The sequence below is a fragment of the Rousettus aegyptiacus genome, unplaced genomic scaffold, assembly GCF_014176215.1.
Source record: "Rousettus aegyptiacus isolate mRouAeg1 unplaced genomic scaffold, mRouAeg1.p scaffold_m13_p_5, whole genome shotgun sequence".
In the NCBI taxonomy this organism is placed as follows: Eukaryota; Metazoa; Chordata; class Mammalia; order Chiroptera; family Pteropodidae; genus Rousettus; species Rousettus aegyptiacus.
Window position 1 is genome coordinate 19,558,429 of NW_023416308.1, and position 16,932 is coordinate 19,575,360.

Genomic DNA, 16,932 nt, shown 5'->3' on the forward strand with positions numbered 1-16,932 from the left:
CAAATCCCTTTCTGGTCAGTTAGGACCCTAAGTTGCAGATTCATTTTTTTTTTTTTTTTTTTTTTTTACAGTACTGAGACAAAGTGGAGGTAGATTTTATGGTTTATCTTTTGTAAGCACCAGAATCAGGATATTCAGAACATGCCCTTGTGTTCTGTTATTAGTTTGATTTATTGGATTTTTTTCATTATAGAACTCACCTTCTAAAGCGTGTTCAAAGCTGTCTTGATTAACTGAAAGAGAAATCGAAAGCATTGGTCAATGTCAAGCAAACTCATTGTGCATGAAATGAAGCCAAAAGAACAGGAGCAAAAGCCCATGCCACGCTTTGCTGAAGTTAGCGATGTGTTTTATTTATCTTGGGCTAGTGGAATTAGCAGAAATCCCTGGACACTTTTCCTTCTCGGTTCCTGAGAGAAGATGAGATGGACATGACAATAGTCATAGGAAATAATTACTGAACACTCACCATATGTCAGGTATTGTGCCAAGAGCTTTACATATATTTGCTCATTTAACCCTCGCAACAATCTCATTAGGTAGATACTATTCTCCTCCCACCCCCCTTTTACAGATGAGCAATAGAAGTTCTGAGAAGAGAAGCAACTTCTCTGACATCCCACAGCTTCTAAGTGATAGAGGCTTTACACCTGGACTGCTCAACTTTCTCTGACCTCTGCTCTTAACTCTGTAGTGCTGGTCTTTTCAGAGTTTTCATGTAGAACAAAGGCTGATGAATGGCAAGGGTCAAGACAAAATCCAAAATCCAAAATCCAGCCAGAGGTGAAATTATTTTCTTGCTTTAAAAATTAATATTTATGTGAACCTGATTTCATTTTTATTTTGTATTTATTTGACTAAGGTGTGCATTCCCTGTAAAACTATTTTCATTGATTGACTGCCACAGACTAGAACTGTCTGGAATTCATTCATTTCCCTGTATTTCTTGTAAAACTTCTCTAGAAATTCAAGATGATGGGGGCTAGTGTCTCTGTGCTTTGGCATCAAAGTCATCATGGTAGCTGAGTACAAAAACACAGCCCCATGGATGGGTTTCAAGGATGCAAAACTCCAGAGAGAAGGCTTAGACAAAAAGATTGCATTATAAAAGGAGGGAAGGGGGTCCCACCAACGGCCCAGCTATATTCATGATCTACAAATATAGAGACTTCCTAATTAGTGCCTTGGTCAAAGCTACACTCTGACTCACATCATTACAATATGATGGAGAAACCAAAAAACACTCAAAGAACTTGCCAACCAACCAACCAATCTAAAAACTCTCCTGATTTCAGATAAAGGCATTTGACCTCAACCAAAAAAGCAGGGAGGTTCGAATCTGAGAGGGCATCACAGTCAGGGAGACAGCATCCATGGAGGCTATGAGCACAAAAGAGGCTCTGTAGGTACCACACCTGGTTCTAAGGGACCCCAGTCCATGAAGGTGAGGCTATTTTAAATTCTGTTCAACTATGCCAGATAAGTTAATAACTGTAAATACATCTCTTTTTTATTTAATTAGACCAAACTTAAATCAGCTTTAATATTAATAATCTCCCAGATCATGTGATACTGAAAAGCATTTGGGTTAGTTTCTGCTGTATTTCTTAATTTATATAAGCACTTAATTTCTTTAAGCCTTGTCACCATTGGGAACAAAGTGGTTGTGAGAAGGGGGTGCAGAAGGTGGGAAACGTTTAAGCCACATTGTCAAAGCAAGAGTCAAGAGCAGAATGGGTCTCCTTTATGATAAAAATCTAAGCTGGAAAGAGCTCTTTTAGTAAGTGAAAATAAAAATACGAAGCGAGGAGAAGGCATTGTGTCATAGTTTCATTGGCAGCAATTGTCTTCTTTCTTATTAGTGCAGAAAATAATGGTGGTGTCTTAGATTTAATGAAATAGAGTAGCTCAGCATTTTAGAGAAGATTCAGAATCCCTCCCAGTCCATCCAGACATCTCTGGGCCCCACAGTCCCCATGTTGTGAGTAGGTTTCTTTACCTTTACAAACAGGCAGGGGCCCATTCCAGTGGGATGGTTGTCCCAGGATGCACCGGATAGTCACTTCACCCATGAGCTCGAAGCCCTCGTAGCACATGAAAGTGAGAGACTCTCCTGGCAGGTATAGTCGCTTGTACAGGATTTGGTACCCGTTTTCAGGTAGCCCGGGGTTGTCACAAGCCAGGGACTCTTCCGCTGAAATGCAAGCCAAAAGGAGCTCTGATGAGATGATGCAAATCTTTGGGGACTCCTACTCAGTCTGTGTGATCTGGCTTTGGCCACCCTCTCCAACATCCCCCCTCTATATTTCTATCTCGCACCAAACTGTTTCCATTTCTCAAGCTCACCTTTCTCCCTCCCATTCTCGGCATGGGTTATACATGGGCACGATATAATGTCCTGGGCTATGGAATCTGGATTCAAATCTTGGTTCTGCTACTTACTAGATGCGTGACCTTCTCCAGAAAAGGCCACAACTTCTTTGAGCCTCAGTTTCCTCATCAATAAAATGGGAATAATAGTAGTACCTATCTCATAGGAACTTAGAAGATTAAATAAGATAATGTAAAATACTTAGCATGCTCTTGACATGTCCTAAGTACTCAGTCAGTGATAGTTGTTGGTGGTGTTACATTATGAAATAGTCCTCCTGCTTCTTTCTTACCTTATACCTCCCCTGTCCACCCAGCCTGGATAAGTCTTGTCTTTCAATACTCAGTTCTCGTTTTTCTACCTCCAGGAAGCCTTCCCTGATGCTCCCTATCCCCAGTGAGTCATTAGTCTTTCCAGTTCTTCTCCCAATCCAGCATAAAAATCATTTAATGCATTTAATTTCAGTTTCCCTCACTGGAAATGATCCCATTAAGGCATGTTTGAAGTTCAGGGCCTGGCATACAGTAGGAGAATCATTAATGACCCCAATGTACACAGTAGGAGCATCAAAAACATCTCTGTGGGGAAAATATTGACCTCTGTGAGCCTCAACTTCGTTGTCTGTAAAATATGTTATCTCATATTGTCATTATGAGAATTAAATGAGCTCATGCAAGTGAGGTGAGCAGCGTAGAGCGAGTACCCAATAAACGCCGGCTACTTGTATGTCCTTTACAATTTCTGTCACATTTTCATACCAACCGTGCTATTGTTTACTTAATGTTTTTTTTTCTGTTGACTTGCTTTTCTATTTCTATTTTCTATTTTAAATAGTGCTATACAATTTAGCCTCACCCGAAATAATATTCTAATAATCACAGGTTTCAAATGTCAGTTTAAATTAAAAATAAACAAACAAAACACCTAGCAGTTAACTGGGCACTGTCTAAAGCCCCGTTGATACCATGTTGGTGTGTATAACACTCCTTGGGAAATGCAGCCCGATGCACTGCACTCTACAGGTTATGAACCCCAGAGTATAGCATTCACTCTTGTTTATTTCTCCAGCGGACATTACTCTGCTTCTCTATGTCAGGCTTGTGCTAGGAGCCGAGTGTAGAGTGGTAAACTAGAGCATAGATTCTATTTTCCCAGAACTCCGTCTGGTGGGAGAGAGACCAGCAGTTAGGTGATTGCCTGCAACCCGGAGCGGTAATAGCTGTGATGTAGGAAGCACAGAGGAGAAACCTCAGCTTCCTCAGCCACAGTGGGAAGGTTAGAGAAGGTTTCTGGAGGAAACCTGGAAATCCAGTGCTCTGCTGGGTGAGAGTGAGGAGTCAGCCCTGGAGGTGTGTGGGAGATGAGATGCTGATCTGATTCCCAGCCACTTCTGTCCCTCCCTCCAGGACCCTTAAGGCAAATCCTCCGTATTGCTGCAATGTAGCAAAGTGGCCAGCAGGTGGCAGTGGTAACTCAGAAGAATTTCCCCACAACCTTTCCCGGCATTTCCTTTCATAAGGTAACAGACCTGTGAGTACAACAAATACTGTTGAGCACCTTCTATGTGCCAGGCACTGTTTTTGGCCCTGGACATATAGTGATGTCCAGGGCAAAAAGATAGGGCCTCTGCTTTCATGTATATTAATATTCCACAAATATTTTTCTGGATGCCAACCCTGTGCCAGGCACTATCCCAGCCCTAGGAAGGTAGAAAATGACAAAGGATAAAATTTTAGACCTGGATGTAGAAAAAGATGTTGCCAGCAGGTTTAGGAAGGTGAGTGGAGGTGTTCCCAGCTGTCCTCACCTGTTCTCACGTGGCCATACTAGAATCCTTCCCCCACCCCCACACAGGTTATTCAGGGCCCTGGCCACGCCCCTAAGGCATTTTGATTTAATTAGTCCCTCAGAGTATTCTTTTTGAAGCTCCCCAGGTGATTCTAAGGTTCAGCCAGAGCTTTAGGGCTGAAGGGTTTCGAGCTCTGGACCACAAGAAAGAAATCATTTAATTAATTTTCAACATATTCAAACACCCATTTAGTACCAGATGACTTGCATATATTACTTACACTCCTCCTCCAAATCCTTAAAGGCAGTAAACAGTGACGACCAGAATAGCTAACATTTACTGAGAGCATCCTATGCGCCAGGCAGTATTTGGAGTTTTATATCTATGAACTCATTTAATTATCATAACAACCCCAAGGCATATATTATTATCACCATCCCCATTTATATCTGAGTAAATGCAAAGCACAGAACTGTTGGGTATTCTGTTAGAGAGAGAGGACTCAAAGCCAGGTGTTCCAAGTCCACTGTTAATCACTGCGCCATACATCCTCCTTAGAGATGAGAAAACAGGATCAGGCAGAAGGTGATTTGTGAAAGTTCCCACAAAAAGGAAGTGGCTGAGTTGTGATTTGAGTCCAGGACCTCTCTAAAGTTAGTCTAATTCAGTTTTGATCCAACCACCAGCAAAAGTCTAGGAAGAGTTTCACGTGGAATTCTTCCCTGGCAGAAACCAGCTTTGTATCTATCTTCGGCTCCCAGAAGATGACAAGAGAGTGACATGCAAAGTGACTTGAATTTGAGCCTGGAGGCTTGGAGCTGCTGGGTGACCTTGGATGAATCATTACATTTCTGAACTCTATTTTTTCCTGCCTACTAAGTAAATGGACTGAACCAAGACCCCAACCTTAGCTGAGACATGGCTGGGCAGTGACATTCACACTCCGAGGCCGTACCCGCAATTTGAAATAAGATCGATAAGGGTAGGTTTTCTCAACCTAGGTGCTATTGACAATTCTTTGTGGTGGGGTCTGTTCTGTCTGCGCCTTTTAGGATGTTCACAGCATCCCTGGCCTCTACCCACTAGATGCCAGTGGCACACCTTGCCCCACTCTCACGACATCAAAAATGTTTCTAGAAATTTTGAATGACAAATGCCTCCTGGGGAGCAAAATCATCCCTGCTTAAGAACCTCTTGTCCAAGGTTTAAACAATTCTGTTGCAATCCATGTGACTCCATTTTGTTCTCGCCCAGGAATCCAAGTGAGTTAGACTGATGGTCATACAGACATGATCACAAACCTAACCCCATTTCTATTTTTCATTCTTCCCCCCTGTTTTTAACTATAAGAAAAAAGTGTACATTTCTGGAGCACACTTCAGCAAAATGCTCAGAGCTTGAGTTTGCTACCTATTGTCATGAATGGTTTATAATACATTCTGTGGAGTAACTAACTAATCATTGAAACTGAGTAGTAATTATCAAACAGTGTTAACTGAGCATTTATTATATGCCAGACACATTGTTATGAGCTTTTATATTTATGGTTGGCATGATCTTTGTGAATTTTTTTTTATGAGGGCACTAGCTCATTCAAAGTCACACAAAACTGACAGGAGCTGGATGCAAACCCAGACCTGCTGGATTTTGAGCCCTGTACATTTAATGATTCTGCTACCGTGAAGGGCCCTTCTTGTATTCAATCCCCTCAGCTTCATGGATTCCTCTGAGCTATTACTTGCTCAGACACAGGAATTTCTAAATGAAGATGAACACCCAGCTACAGCCTAGCATGCTGGCTGAGGTGAGGCTGCTAGGGACAGCTCATTCATGGGAGCTTTTACTAAGGTCACTGTCTGGCCATATGGGCTCTGCCCAGGCCAGGGAACTTCAGGTCTTGTGGTATTCTGGGGTTAGGGCTGTGAAGGGCGAGGGCCTCCTGGGGAATCCTGAGTGCCCCGCTGGAGAGCCTCCCACAAAACCCTTGCCAAATTCTCCAGATCCCCATCACTCTTGGTGGCGTGGCTTATGCCTTCTGGACGGGAGCCTGAGGAGTCATCTACCATGCCGCCATCAAAGAAGGAAAGTTGCGAGAAAGCCATGAGGTGTAATAAAGACCACATTAGTATTGCCAACAATAACAATGACAGTAATAGTAAAAAATACTGTCATTTGTTGAGACTGCTGGGCCCGAGGGATACAAGAACCGATTGGGTACAATCCTAGCAAGTGAGTTGTGTGTTTGATTCTGTGAACATATAAACAGATCATTTTACTAAGCTACAGCAGGTGCTGTGATAGCTGTAACTGTAGGCACCATGGGAGCTCAAAGGAGAGAAACACGACTAGGTGGTCAGTGAGGACTTCTGGAGGAGGTGATGCTGAGGATCCACTGTTATTTCCTTCATAGACTTGGCTTTCCTCTCCTCCTCTCCAATGGACCCCAGGCTCCATGAGAACGTGGACCATATCTATTTACACGTTGCTATACTTTCAGGGCTTAGCATCGTGGTTTCAAAACTGTGCCCCGGGTGCCCTAGGGTGCCACCATTTAAAAAAAAATTTTGAGGTGACACAGTGACATCTCTCAGACCCATGGGAACTACTAGCTTCAAGGAAGTTCATGGTTTCAGCATGAGATAGAGCTACATTCCTTTTCATGGTGCCCCATCTCTGCAAAACTGGGGGTTCCGTGATTGCTGTGCTAAAAGGCAAGAACTGTGACAAATCAACACGAAACAGGAGACGAAGGTGGCAGAGTCCGGCCTGATGCTAACGTTTGAGGAGTCTGGCGGAGCCCCACAGACGCATGCATCCCTACAGTAGTAACTGTGGCTATTTAAGAATGAAATAAAAATATAATCTCTTCTTTCAATTTATGCACATTGCTTTCTCAAATGGCAACTAAGTTATCAGGATATAGATGCTTATTGAGTTGCTTGGGTCTAACTGCTTAATAAATAGAATTGTTGGTTGGGTATGTTGGCTTAGGAAATCTATGACTCCAAGGGTACCGTGAGTTGAGGAAGTGTGAGAACCTCTGTCCTACAATGTGCTTCCATCACTGAACGACCAGATGACTTGCTCCCAACAACCCCGCCTGGTAGGGGCTGTTATTTTTTACTTCAGATGAGAGCTCTTTCTTTTACCAATGCCTTACCTGTCTGTTCTTACAGTGGCATGGGATAAATAGAATAGGAGTGAACAGACATGGCTTTGAGTCCCAGCCAGACCAAAGTACTGCCTCGGACAAGTGACCCTCAATAGAAGCTGTAGAGCAGTGGTCCTCAACTGCTTTGGCACCAGGGACCAGTGCTCCTATGAGAATCTAATGCCTGATGATCTGAGGTGGAGCTGAGGTGGTGATGCTGATGTTGGGGAGCGGCTGCAAACACAGATGATGCTTTGCTTGCTGTCTCGCTGCTCACCTCCTGCTGCGTGGCCCTGTTCCTAACAGGCCACGGACCAGTATCCATCCACGGCCCGGGGGTTGTAGATCCTTGCTGTAGACAACCAGAGCTTATACAGTGTTCTCTGTCTGCATCATGAGCTCATTGGTAAGAGAGCTTTGTCAATAATAAAGCACCAGAGATTTGCCCAGAAGCTGGGAATGCAGAGTGACGAGGTGGGAAAGTGATGCTTTTGGGGTTCATCGGGTTTGAGTTGGAATCCTGGGTTCTTCCCTTCCTTGCTGCGTGACCTCAGAAAAGCTACTCGCCCCCTCTGGGTCTTCTTCGCCTGCTTCTAAGTGGACCTATGTACCATTCATGCCGTTTCGTAAGGGTTAAACGTGTTGATGTTGGGAGTGGGCACGACACAGCAAAGGCGCCCGTCAAAACGAGGCTCTTCCCTCTGTTCACTAGAGGAAACATTTTAAAGCTGTTTGATATCTACCACGTTTGTCCTTTAAAATACCCTCAGGACCCAGACTGCAGCCTCCCTCTCACTCCGAGCACCTCCCTGCAAGAACCTGACCATCTTCTTGCCCCACGTGTCCTCTCTCGCCAGCCTCGCCTGCCTGTCATGTTGCTGGCACCACATGTTGGATTCTTCCTTAGGTTTCCGGTGGCCGGGGGGGGGGGGGTGCTGCGAATCTCCTGACACCCATCTTGGCTCGTGAGCTCATTAGCATGAGTGTCAGGGAAGCCGTCTCCACTGAGCCCTGCAGATCCAGAGCTGAGATTTCAGGAGAAGGCAGTCCCAAAGGGAGGCAGGCAGCTTCTCAGAAAGCCTGCAGCCACTGCAGCCCGGGGTGTCTTTGGGGGCTGTATCTCATTAGTGAAGTGTCTTTCCTTTCTTTCTTTTTCTTTTTTTTTTTTTTTAAATGGTATCTCCACCTTTCACTATTTTATTTTTAGTTTTTCATGTCTAGGTCTCTGCAGCTGGAATTACTCAAGCTGCTTCTTAGAAGTCACTAGGAGGAAAAGGGAACTGTATTTGTTTCCTTGGCTGCCATTAGGAAGTGCCACACACTGGAGGACTTAGAACAACAGAAATTTACTGTCTCACAGCTTTGGAGGCCAAGGGTCCGAGGCAGGTGGAGGCAGGGCCAGCCTCCCTCCGAAACCTGTAGGGGAGGGTCCTTCCTTGCTTCTTCCCAGCTTCCTGTGGTAGCTGGCAGTTCTTGGTGTTCCCTGACTTGCAGGTGTAGCACTCTGATCGCGCCTCTGTCATCATGTGACATTCTCCCTACGCTCGTGTCTCCACCTGTGTCCAAATTTCCCTCTACTTATAAGGACTCCAGTCATTGGATTAGTAGCCATCCTAATCCAGTATGATCCCATCTTAACTTGACGACATCTGCAAAGATCCTGCTTCCAAAAAAAGGTCACAGTTACAAGCGCTGGGGGTTAGGACTTCAATATCTCTTTTCAGGAGACACAGTTCAAACCATAGTAGGAACCAACCCGTGTAAGTTCGGCCCGAAGATCTGGGAGGGGATGTGGCTGTGGTTAAGGGGTTAGGGCTATAGGTTACAATTCCACTAGGGTGTCCCTACATGGATTTGTACCCTGTGACGCACGATGAAATAATGGCAAGGCTGCCAGGAAGGGCACTGGACTTGGAGACCAGGGTCCTAGGTGTGACTGCTATCTCTGCCCACGAAGAAGTGCTATGACCTTAATAGTATTTGCCTTTGAGTCTTGATTTCTTTTTTACACACACACAGTTATTTATTATATATGTATATATATATAGTGTGTGTGTACAAACACAAACATACATATTCACAAATATATATAACCTGTTTAGCAATGTATTTTACACATTCAATAAATGATAATTACTGTTACCCGTTTTGCCCCCTGAGCTTTAGTTTCCCTAATATATATTCACTCACATATATTTATGTATATATATATACATATGACACACATACATACATATATGTTCACAAATACATATAATATGCTCAGCAAAATACCTTACACAACCAAATAACGACTATTGTTATTATCTGAAGAATGGGACAGTCGTGTCTTATCTCTAAATTACCCCTCAGCTGTATTTTATCTCCCAGATTCCCTTCAGCACTGAAATTCTAGAACTCAGATTGAAGAGGCAGTTGGGAACACAGGGCCACGTGGTCTAAGATTCCTCATTACATATGAAAAAGAATAATAAAGCCCCCTCTTTTCCATGCAGAAGCTTTAAATTTTGATGTAGTCCTACCTGCAGCTCCTACCTGGAGCCTCGGCTGACTGTACCTTTCCTGCAGCTGTTTATAACACAGAGATGTAAAGTATTTGTGCTGCTGACAGTTTCTAAACTCCAGGTACGGTGTGAGGCTCAGTTCCTTCTGTAAGGCTGCCTGATTTCTTTAAGCCACAGTTCTCACCCCTGGCCACACGTCGGAATCCTTGGGGAGCTTTAAAAATCCTCACTGCTCATGCTACGCCCCAGACCAGTTGCATCAGAATCTCCACTGGGTTTTAAGACTTTCTAGGTGATTCCCAGGTGCAGTCACAAATGAGACCCCTGGACCATGTCTCGCCCCAGATATCTGCTTCGGTGGCGTCATGTAGATGAGGCTGAAGAGAGTTTAATTGCACTCATTTAGTGCTCTGTGGCCTCCTTAGTTTTAAGCAGTTAAAGAATCAGGCAGGACTATGGAAAACATTAAACGTCAGGCAAAACTATGGCAAAAAGTTAAAAATAGATATATACCTTTTGATCCAGCAATTGCACTTCTGGGTATTTATCCAAGGAAAACCAAAATAATAATTCGTAAAGATCTATGCACCCTTATGTTCATGGCAGCACAATTTACAATAGTCAAGATTTAGAAGCAACCTAAATGTCCGTCAACAGACAATTGGATAAAGAAGGTATGGTTCGTATATACAATGGAATATTACTCAACCTTTAAAAAAATGAAATCCTACCATTCACAACCATATAAATGGACCTAGAGGTTATTATGTTGAGTGAAAAAGTCAGACAGAGAAAGATAAATACCATATGATTTCATTTATATGCAAAATCTAAGGAACAAAAAGAACAAACTAATCAAAAACAGACTCACAAATAGAAGACAATCTGGTGACAGCCAGAGGGGAGGGGGATTGTGGGGCTGGAAGAATGGGGTGAAGGGTTAAAGGAGTACAAATTAGAAGTTGATGGATGGTCATGGGGATGGGGAGCACGGCATAGGGAATGCAGTTAGCATTAAGGTATTGGCTAGGTGTAGAGCCAGAGGAGAGAAAGAGCAATAAGGGGGATTGTTTTATAAGCTGTATAAATGTCTAAATGATGTTCTATATACTCGAAACTAATAATAAAATAAAATTTAAAAAAAAGAAAAAAGAATCAGGTAAATCTGGGTTTGCCTCTGGCCTCCACTATTAACTAGCTTTGTGACCTGGGGTAATGATATCAGTTCTCTGAACCTTAGTATCTTCTTTTTAAAATGTAGACAATAATACCATGCTCACAAGGCTACTGGAGGAAGAAGAGCAGGACATTTGCTAAAGGATTTAGGACAGCGTCTGATACATTTACTGTAAATGTTACAGTATCCATTCCTGTATGACAGTAATAATAAAAAATACTCCCACAGGGTGGGATGCCTCCTCCTAGCAGCCCAGCCCTCCTCCATGAATAAGAGGATGATGTCAAATCAATAAACAGCACTCACAAACACAGTGGGGCAGGCGGGAAGTCCAGATGGGAGTGCCGGTCTCGCGGCTGTAGCAGGTCAGAAGCGAGCTCCCTTCCAGCACGAAGCCGGGGTTGCACGTGTACTGGATGGTGGTGCCCACCAGCAGCACAGGATCCGAAATTAAGCGGGTTGAGTGGTCTACTTCTCCGGGATCAGTGCAGTACATAACTGTGAGAGATGAAATAGACCAAGTGGGCATTCGGCTCTTGATCACAGGTTTCCTGAGAATTACAGGATGATCTAGAAAGGTTCCGAACTCAGCTCCTTTCCTGTTTGCAAGATGATGCATCTCATCTTATCAAAGGTGACTGGAGAATAAGTTAGGATGAGAGAGATTTGAATTTCATTCCACTTTTAGGAATTTGCCCAAAGAATGTTTGCATCTGGGCCCAAAGACCTGTGTATGAGATTGTACATCACACCATTATTTGTAATGGTAAAAAAATAAAACAAAACAAAAAACTCACAAAAAACAGTACAATGTAAACCTTTTAACAGGGGAAGACAATGGCCATCCATAAAATCCTTAGCAAGCACTAGAGAGAACAAAATGAGGCTCAGTGCTTTCCTTGTAGTGCTTGATTATAGAAAAACGAGCAATTGTCGCTTTTTAATTAAAAAATCAATATGTAAAAGGAAAACAATAAAACAATTAAAAAAGAATGAAGTAGACAACATGTGCATATGAAAAGATATCTGTATATTTCAGTTGCAGTTGCAAGAAAACGTGTATAAACTGATCCCTTTTATGGTAAGATATTTATATCTGTAGCTGTTTCTATATGAATATCTACATATATCTATATATACAATATATTCACACGTGTCTATATATATGGATATGTGTAGCACGCACACACACAAACATGCAATTGGAACCATATAAAATGAACTTTAAAGAGTGGCATCATTCCTAGGGAGTAAGATTGTAAAGGATTTTCACTTTCTACTTCATAATTTTACTACTGCTTCGGTAATATAAGTAAATGTTTGTCATTTGAGTAAGTTTAAGTTATAAAAAATCATCATTATTTAAAAGATTTAAACATCATTACATAATACTATATCTTATTGTATATACATTAATATGTTATATATGTAATATTTATAATAATAATATAATGTAGATCGTGTGACATAGGTCACATTAATGAGTTCATGATGAGTCTCTCTGATGGCTGCCCATGGCATTTCTCACTGTCCGTTTTTAATTTTCTATCATCACACACGCATGTGCGCACGCACACACACACACACACCACATACCGTTTTACAACAAATAAGTTCTGTTTATGTAGCTGATTTTTGTGGGTTTTTAGCAACTGCTTTTATGTTTCTCACCATTATAAGTAATTTCCCTTGATGTCAGAATATTTATGACAGGGATTGTATGTGACTCCGCACTTCTTCCCCCAAACCCTCTTTCTCTGAGCACAGCACAGCCGGCCCTCATCTCCACGGGTTTCACATCCATGGAGACAACCAGTCGCAGACTAGAGACAGTATTTTCTGACTGTATGCATTGTGTTACACCATTTTATACAAGAGGCTTCAGTATCCGAGGATTTGGGGAGCTGCAGGGGTGGGGTCCTGGAACCAACCCCCGTGGATACAGAGGGATGACTGTATTATTGTATTATTGTGCAATTGCTGATCTAAGTCATGCTGGCCAGGTCTGCCCAAGTACTGCCAAGGAGTCCCAGCAGCAGGGCTGCAGACCAGAGCTTTGCCTGGGAGGTGGGAGACAAACAGCTGGGGGAAGAGGGTACCTTGGAATTCAGCTCCTGCCCCTGCTGCTAAGGCGCCAGTGCAGAAACCCGAAGCCCCTCCTTTTCTGCCCCTTTTCAAGACACAGGCATGCCTGGCCTGCACTCCTGAGGGCGGCGGGCGGAAGGGACCGGGAGACCGGGATGGATGTTGTCTGGATAAGGTCAGCTACCGACCACAGCGGTTTAAAGCTGGGGCTCCAAGGTCTAACTTAATTTGTTTTGCTTGGCTACCACAGGGATTTTAAAGACAGGCTAAGTACGTTCCCTATCACCACAGTCCACACCATTCCCTGTCGTCTGACACGAGTCTGTTTCACTCATTTGCATTATCTGCCAGGCTTCCGAAGGTACCTAGTCTGAGGTCCTTGCCCTAGGGCTACAAAATGACACGTGTGGGAAGCACTAGTGAGTTGGTGAAGTAGGAAGGAGGCCAGAGTCTACATTAAATAACTCCACTGTATCCACGCAAAGAAGACAAAAATAAAAATAAAGCCCATGGAAGGGATTCATCACTCACTGACCTAGAGGAAGAAAACAAGACAATGCTTACTTTTCTCACAAAATGGGGGATCGCTGCTCCAGCTGAGGTCCCACTGGCAGGTGAGGGTGTCGCTTCCCACGATGTCGTAGCCGGGGTCACACTGGTAGGTGATTCTGGCTCCCCTCACAAGCTCTGTATGAGAAGTGGTTTTCCAGCCGTTCTGGATCTCAGGCAAATCTGAGCAGGAGTCGTTCCTTGACACCTCTTTAAAACACAAATATCAATCTAAGATGGGGAGGTGGCCTTTTTGTTTGGGGGTCCCTTTTATGAATGTCAGGGTAAACAGTAAATAGAAGAAAACTCTCCAGAAATAAGTAGCATAAGTCCCGAACCCCTTAAACTTCAAGAAGTCTTCTATAGTGAGATTTTACAATGACCTCTTTCCATGGGTCATCGAACTTGCCAAACATTCTTGGTTTGATAAAGTCGGCTTAGGACTTAGGGTCAGACAGAACCCTAACTCTGCTACTTACTAGAAATGTGACTGGGGACAATCACTTTTGTCTATATCTCTCAGGTTCCCACCTTTCATGAGAGCATAGTCATCATCATGCCTGCCTTGCTGTGGTGGCCAGATTCCAAGATGTCCCCCCAACCCCAAACCTCCATCATTCTTACTTTTTGGAATTCACGTTCTTGTGTAGACCCTGCCAACACTGACTAGGGCTGGTGTGTGTAACCAATAGGCTATTGCAAAAGTGATAATGTGTGACCTCTGAGGCTATGTCATAAAAGTTGTTGAGGCCCTCCTCTCTCTCTCTCTCTCGCTCTCTCTCTCTCTCTCTCTCTCTCACACACACACACACACACACACACACACACATTCTCTCTCTCTCTCTCTCTCTGTCTATGTCTGTCTCTGTCTCTCTGCTTCTCTCTGTCTGTCTGTCTCTCTCGCAGTTTTCTCTGCAGGAAGCAGCTGCCATCTTGTGAGAATGCTCAAGCAGCCCTCGGGAGGGATCCCCATGGGGAGAATCTGAGGCCTCCTGGCAATGATCGGCCCTGATTTTCAGCCACAGGAGTGAGCCATTTGGGAAGTGGGTGACTGCAAGCTTTTAGATGACTGCAGCTCTGGCCAACATCTTGACAAGAACCTCATGACAGACTCTGAGCCAGAACCACCCAACATTAATTTTTGAATTTCTAACTCACAAAACCTGTGACATAATTAGTGTTCATTGCTAATTTTTTTGGAGGGGAGGGGGGAGGTAATTTGTTATACAGCAATAGGTAGCTAATTACTATCGGCCTCATCCTAAAAATGTCTGTAAATCCATGTTTGATGGATCAGTAATGTATGTTTGTAACTCATATTAAAATACATACTTAATTATTAAAACAAAAATAATTATTAGTGCATTCTTCAAATCACATTGTATGCCATCTGTGAACATTAACCACACTTCAGAAAATAGATAACACAGCTCGTTATCACAGAGGCTTCCTCTGGAATAATTCTGTTTCTCTTCTGCAAACCCTCATTTCTAAAGTAGTAATCCAAAGCCCACTATTACTATTCTTGCTTCCAAGTGCCTACTGCACAGATTTTGAGAAAGAGCTAATTATTCCATATAATTAATTTGCAGTTCTTACATGCTTCTGGGGAGAGCAAAGCACCTCCACTGCGGAAAAGTCATTCTGAGAAACAAGCAATGGCTTTTCCCGGGATTTCATCATGGTTTTATTTGGAGAAAGGAGATCTCATGGGTGTCTGCAAGAAGGAGGGACGAGGGAGATGGCTTCTAGAATTGCTTGGTGGGGAACAGGAGCCTCTATATTTAGGCCTTTGAAGAATCAGCCAAGCCCTGGATTTAGGGCACAGCTGCAAATGCTCAAGCTGTGGATGAGAGGGAGAAACGGGGGCAAACACTGGCCACGGGGTCCGCCGCGTGCCGACGGCTTTGAGGCTCGGGAAGCTTTGCTTGTCTCCCTTCGATGGGAGCCAGCATTCCCGTGGGACCTCCTGTCTCCTTTGTAGCAGTCATCGAATTCGCGATTACTCAGTTGTCACCACCATATAGCAAAAGCTTGACTTAAATCTTGGCCCCACTATTTACAAATCTGGTGGCCTTGGCTAAGTCACTTCGACTTCCTGTCCTTCTGTTTCTAAACTCCACTCCCATAGACTGTGATTCAGGAATCTGTATGTTCACCAAGCACATTAGGTGGAGGATCCAGAATTATCTGTCCCTCTGGGCCCTGAACTTTGCTAAGAATGAAAACACTGGCCTAGGAGTTGGAAGACTTCCCTTCTAGTCCTCTTTCTTTCTTTTAGAAGATGTGTGGCTCCAGTCGTGTCAATAAACATATCTGATCCTCATTGTCCTCAATCACAGAGACAAATCATGACCCCGGTTTATTCCTAAGGGCAACGTGAAAGCTAATTAATGTGCAGGATACACTAAGCTAATTAATGTGACAGTAACACTAAGACGAGTTACATGGATTCATTGATTTGTTTGACTAAGGTTTTGTGAGTGCTTACTATAGGCCAGGTGCTAGGATGCTAGGAATACAAAAATCTGAAGTCATGGCTCCAGTCTCACGGTCAAGATCAGCAACATGGTCTAACTCGTGGGCAAAAGAAATACCTAAATGCACTAAAGACAGGCCATTATTTACCAGTCTTATGCTCATGGCAGATATCACTAATTGATCATAGCAGTCTCTTTCTTTGAATCAAGCTTAAACCCCCAGTCTTACTCCATACAGCATTCCAGGGAGGCACTGTCATTTGATTGGAGTTGACCTACAACATAGAGCTTATTTATTACCCTAGGAATAGAGGAATAAATCTAATAGTGATCAATATCTCTGAGAAACACTGCTTATTCATCTCTGCTTCCTTATGCTCTTCCTTCCCATGCACTCGGCCAAAGACACTAGCAAAGCACAAGAAGCAGTGATGAGAAGTGGTCTTTGCTTCTATCTGTGCAAAGAAGAATTGAGGTCAGAACCGTGCAAGCTCAGAGTGTTCCTAGGAAGGTTCTGACAGCAGTCATAGCAGAAACGCCTTGGCCACCTTCCAGAGCTGGGGTTTAGGCCTTGCGATCAATTTAGGAACCTCAGAATTCTCTAGATGGCCACAGAAACCCCTGACCCTTCCATCTCGTTCAGAGAAATAGGAATTACATCTGTGTCTGGTTAAATCTAGACCTAGAATAGCAAATACCTTTCCCATGCCATGGCAGTCATCAGTAATCAATCATGGCATTATTTCCCACTGACGGCAGGTGTTGCCTGTTCTGAATTCTTTTCAGCATGGTCTTCAACATAGGGGGTCACAAGCACTAGATTGGC

The 16,932-nt window shown here is 43.5% G+C and overlaps 1 protein-coding gene across 3 annotated transcripts in view; it reads right to left on the reverse strand.

Moving 5' to 3' along the window:
* Window positions 1–16,932, reverse strand: part of SEZ6L (seizure related 6 homolog like) — a 169,419-nt gene that overhangs the window by 8,376 nt on the left and 144,111 nt on the right. For all 3 annotated transcript variants that reach the window (XM_016129667.2, XM_016129668.2, XM_016129666.2), the window contains exons 11-14: window positions 13,642–13,836; window positions 11,299–11,490; window positions 2,000–2,194; window positions 201–233 (exon numbers count right to left, since the gene is read on the reverse strand). In XM_016129667.2, the coding sequence (XP_015985153.2) occupies window positions 201–233; window positions 2,000–2,194; window positions 11,299–11,490; window positions 13,642–13,836 (615 nt within the window). The remainder of the gene's footprint in view (window positions 1–200; window positions 234–1,999; window positions 2,195–11,298; window positions 11,491–13,641; window positions 13,837–16,932) is intronic.